The sequence below is a fragment of the Pteronotus mesoamericanus genome, unplaced genomic scaffold (genome assembly GCF_021234165.1).
Source record: "Pteronotus mesoamericanus isolate MK-2021 breed Mesoamerican mustached bat unplaced genomic scaffold, CSHL_Meso_final contig_173, whole genome shotgun sequence".
NCBI lineage: Eukaryota > Metazoa > Chordata > Mammalia > Chiroptera > Mormoopidae > Pteronotus > Pteronotus mesoamericanus.
The window spans coordinates 12550407-12555650 of NW_026555072.1; the positions used below are offsets into that span (position 1 = coordinate 12550407).

General features: G+C 47.7%; 1 protein-coding gene across 1 annotated transcript; it reads right to left on the bottom strand.

The window, feature by feature from the left end:
* Positions 1 to 4375: 4375 nt before the first annotated feature.
* On the bottom strand, positions 4376 to 4918 carry LOC129065177 (ferritin heavy chain-like). The gene has a single exon (XM_054566407.1). The coding sequence runs from the start codon at positions 4916 to 4918 to the stop codon at positions 4376 to 4378; it is 543 nt and encodes a 180-aa protein (XP_054422382.1).
* Between the last annotated feature and the right edge of the window lie 326 nt (positions 4919 to 5244).

Below are 5244 nucleotides of genomic sequence, written 5' to 3' on the forward strand. Positions count from 1 at the left end.
TGTTTCATTTAAGTTTATTTCTTGATTTCTAGTTCTAAAATATATTTTAAACTGGAGCTTTACTTCTCCATAAACTTTATAAAAGAATTAAACTTTGGAAGAAAAAAAATCATGCACAGAGTATTATCCTACAGAAAAAAAGAGAACAAATCTCATTGCATGTGGCATACTTAATATCATGTAATAAATTGTTAGCCAAAAGCATTACAAAAAATAAATGTTGAAATATAGATAAAAAAGAAGGAGTATATTCCTTTCACGCAAGGCAGTAGCTTTGCATATTAATGAAATTCAAATGCTTCACAGTAAGAAAAATGATTGGGATAGATTGCAATAACTTAAAAATAAATTCCCTTTAAACAGCCTCTTTGATGAATATGTGATTATGGAGATTAGTCAAAAAGGCTAGTCAGGCATTGTTCCACTCTGATGCTCCCAGAAGCACGGTGACTGATGGCCTTCAATTAACAAAGGAACACTGAGGGACAGGGAAAACTGAAGACACAAAGAAAGTCTACAGGTTGACTTTCTAAAATACACAAAGACACCAGTCCGGAAGGTAACAATTACAATTCTAGTAAGTGGGAGAATTAGGGGTGTGTATAAAATACTTTAAATATCCAAACTATTCTAGAGTATTTATTAAAAGTGAGAGAAAATAAAAGGAAACAGAAAAAGACAAATAGATGCATAAAGACAGGTGAAAAGTTTAAAATATTTGATGGCTTTTAATGAATTCAGAGACCTGTGGCAAATTACTATAAAATTTGGCTTGGCAAAGATTTTCTGTGAATGTTTTAGGCTGAGTGGGCCATATGGTCTTTCTTACAACTAGTAACTCTGCTTTTATAATACAAATGCAACTGCAGACAATAGGTAATTTAATGGGTGCAGCTGTGTTCCAATAAAACTGTTTGTAAAAGCACAGAGGACAGATTTGGCTTACAGACTGCAGTTTGCCAACCCATACTTTGAAACAAACTAGTTTGTGATAAAACATCAGATTGGCTGAAAGCTAGTATGTGAGTGACAATGTATGTGTGTATGATAAATAACTGTTGATTCAATAATTGTTGTTGAAGTTACAGTATGTTTTTGTTGCTCTAGGTCCCGTACTTACATAAATGTATGGCTAAGTGAATTAAATAGAGGCATCAGTGTTATTTCCAGTGACCCAGGTGATTGAAGGTGAAGCCATGTTTCACAACCAGAATACTAAAGAGTGCTTCTCAGTTCACCATATTCACGTGGGGTCTTCTAACACATAGACACTGATTTGGTAGGTCTGGGATAAGGCTTGAGATTTTGTATTTCTAACAAATTCTCAGAAAACACTGACATACTGCTCCATAGACCACATTTTGGGTAGCAAGGCACTTCACTTGCATGGTTTTTCAATGCCTAGGATATTGAGGTCTTGCCCCAGAGGTTAATAGAGTTGGCCTGGGATGTGGCCTATGAATTGAGACTTCTAAAAGCTTTCTAGGTTGTGCTAATGGGCAGCAAACCGTGAGAACATCTGTGGCAAAATACATCGTGATTTATCAATTTTTATGTTATCAGTAGCCCTTTTGCCCATTCTTCACTTCCAGTCTACCCATTCCTCTCCTTTTCAGGTGCAAACATCCAGATGATGGAAGGGTCAGGATTAGCATTTCATCATTTCACTCCTTCCAGCCTCTGAACGGTGGAATGTCGTTCAGGATGGAAGGAGGAGGCTCAGGCACCTGGGTGGGGGAAGAATAAGCACAAAGTGTCCCAGGGGGGTGATTTAAAGGGAAGGCAGGTAGAGACGAATGGGGGGTTACACAGACAGTTGTCACAGGAAAACTCACCTCTAGACTTGGGCCTGAGTTTGGGGCAGCAGAAAGAGCCATGTACCCTCCTGAGTCCTGGCAGCACCTGACAACTAGGAAGGATTTTTCCTTCCCCAGATGCAGGGGGACAGTTAGTTGAAATGCAAGGGAGACCTCCAGTGGCAAAGCATAGACATGAAGTCTCCCCAAAGCACGAACACCACAGAGGAACTGGGAAGCGGGCGAGACGACGATGGTGACAATGGATGGGGCTGATGATAAAGGAGGCTTACAAATACTACATCTGCTACATGTGCTAGGCACTACGGAAAGCATTTTAAAAACATTACCTCATTTGATCTCTCAGCAACCAAATTTTATGTTGATAGTTAACAGTTTAGAAAGTGGCCAGACTGGGATTTGAACCCAGGCAATAGAAGTTAAGGAAGGCTGTTACTGTATAGCTAAGCTTGTGTATATGTTAATAGTGTTCAAAGCTATCGGCAAATTTTAAAAAGACTCCAGCTAGCCATGTGATATTGATGAGGTATGCAAACCTGCAGTTTTTAACTTTTATCTTTGTAACCACAACAGGCACAGAGGAAAGGTGTGTTATGATTTCGCAGGCAGGGACCGCCTTAGGGTTTACATGGGTAGAGATTTCATGTGGTCCAAAACACTGGGTTGAGAGAGAGGCTGAGTCTTTAAAGGGAAATATAAGAAACAAACACCTATAATTTTCTTATGAAATCTTTTTTATTAACAGGACAGTAATTTGTTTCTACCCATAGCCATGAAGACAAGGTAACAGGCTAACTCCTCTCCACATCACGCAAGGAGAAAGCAGAGGCCACACGGAGGTTAGGAACAGGCTGATTCCGAGATAGACTGTGAGGAGACACAGGTGGCCACGGTCTGGAAGGAGGTCATGGCCCAGGTGGGGCCAGTAGCCACCTGGCTGTTCCAACACTTCAACTCATCCCCTAATGTTAGCCGTCCTGTGCTTGGGACTGGCTGGGCCATACTCTCTCTACACTATGCAGTGAGCTTATCCAGTCCCATGACCTCAAGGCATCTATGGCTGATGTCTCCCACGTGTGTATTGCCAACCCTGACATCCTCCTGAGCTCCAGCTTCAATTACTTGCATGACATCTCTCCTGGGACGTCTAACGGACATCTCAGATTTAACATGACGTGCCTTCCCCCACCCCTCGTGTCTCCCTGGAAATGTCCCCCGATTAATAAATAGCCACACCTTCAACCTGGGTGTTCAAGGTCAAACACGAAAGTAGATTATTTTTGTTATTTCATAACTCATTACTCACCTCTGGTCCATGAGGAAACCTCGTTGATTGGTCCACATCCACTAGAGCCTGTCTGTCTCCGCATTTCTTCAGCCTCCACTTCGGCCCAACCCCAGTTGTCTGTCACCTGGGCCAGCTGCAGTACGTCCTAACTGGTCTCCCAGCTTCACCTCTCTCCTGTCCTGCACATGCTTCAGAGCAGCCAGTCACTGGCCTAACATGCAGTGGGGTTTATTCGATTAAATATTTAATATCAGAAACTGACCCCCAGCCACCATTGTGTATTTTTCAGGCCTCTTACAGAGGTGTTTTTGGGGTACCATGTTGCTTTAAGCGAGAGAAATCACACCTGGAGGTACTGGAAGGGCAGTATGCATGCCCAGCGCTGGTGACTACAGGAAGTCACCCCATGTCTCTGGGAAAGCCAGAGCGATACTCAGGGGCATTATCACCGCAGCCCAGGGTGAGCTTGTCCAAGGTTCCCAACCAGCTACCTAGAATTAACCAGTAACATTTCAGGTACAGTGAAGACCCCTTTTCTTTTCATCTCTGCCTCATCCCAACCCCTTCATTTCTTCCCCAGAGGCAACGGCAATCCTGATGTTCAGGCTATGTTTCTATACATACCGTCTTTTCCTCTTTTTTCTCCATTTATTTATTTATTTATTATGTTCTTCATTGTTGACTTTTATACTTTTGCCATGCACATGCACTCTCGTTCACCAGGGCCCCACATCACCCCACCCGCATATACCACATTCTTTGTAAGAGGAAGATTAATCCTCCGTTCTCCAGGGTCCCAGGGAATATCCCCTCCCTCCATCCAGGGTCCCACGGAATACATCCTCCGTCCATCCACGGCCCCTGGGAATACCCTCTCCCCCCATCCCGGGTCCCACGGAACACGCGCTCCCTCCATCTTTGGAGTTTCCGAGCTGTACTTGATTGGGGCATGGGTGAGTGGAGAGACTCCTGCTTACCTGTCTTAAATCTTAAAAGGCGTGGATTTTGCGCGTGCGCGCGCAGGCGCACACGCACACGCACGCGTACGCACGCACCCGCACCCACACTCACACCCCACACCCACACCCACCCCCCCCCATTGAAAACACCTTTATTTATTTAGGAACCAATAACTTTACTGGAAGAAGTGGTGAAACTGGAACATAAAAACTGAAGCGACCGTTTTGCAAGGGCCATAGAGAAACGGGCATGTTCCACACGGTGCCCCGGGGAAGTGACCCCGCGGCTATCGCGGGAGGCAGTCCAAGGCTCAGTTCTTGCTGCCGCCCAGGGTGAGCCTGTCGAAGAGGTACTCGGCCAGGCCGGATTTCGGGGCTCCCACCTTGCGCAGCTTGGTGACGTGGTCCCCCAACTCTTTGACGCACATCGCCTGTTGGTGCAGGTAGTGAGTCTCCAGGACACCGCACAGTTGGGTGTCCCCCTTCTGGGTGGCCAGCTGGTGCAGATCGAGCAGCCTCTGGTTCACCACCACGGACAGGTGCAAGGCGCACTCCAGGGCCTTCAGGCCGCTCTCCCAGTTGTTGCGGTCAGGCCTGCTGATGTTGCGCAGGTGGATTTGGCCCCCGCGCTGGTTCTGCAGCTGCATCAGCCTCTCCGCGTGCTCCTTCTCCTTGCTCGACTGCTGCAGGAAGAACTCGACCAAGTGCCTGAGGCCTGCGCCGTCCAAGTAAGACGCCATGGACGCGCACACGTAGGAGGCGTAGAGGTGCAGGGTGATCTGGTAGTTGACGGCGGCCTCGCAGTCAGGGTGGTAGTTGTCAGGCACGGCGGAGGTCCCGGACGGGGTCTCCATGTCTCTATGCGTAGGCTCAGGCACGGGGCAGCGAGGCCAAGGCGGCGAGGCAGCGGGGGCTGCGGGGCGGCAGCGGCGGGGACGGCAGCGGCAGGGGCGAGGGTGGAGGCTGCAGGCTCTCGGGGTGCCCTGGCACTGGGCGACCCGGGCGGCCGGAGTTTGAATCTAGGGCGCAGGCAGTGGGACTTCGAAATGTTCCCTCCTGGAACCGGGGAGGAGGACACCTGCAGGACTGGCGGACACCTGCAGGACTGGCTGTGCGCGGCACCGGAAATGGGGTCTGTTGCTAGGTGGGGGCAGGGATGGAGGCAGTTTCCTGGGGGGAG

Coding starts and splice junctions, on each gene's coding strand:
- LOC129065177 (XM_054566407.1), bottom strand. CDS start 4,918: ATGGAGACCCCGTCCGGGACCTCCGCCGTGCCTGACAACTACCACCCT.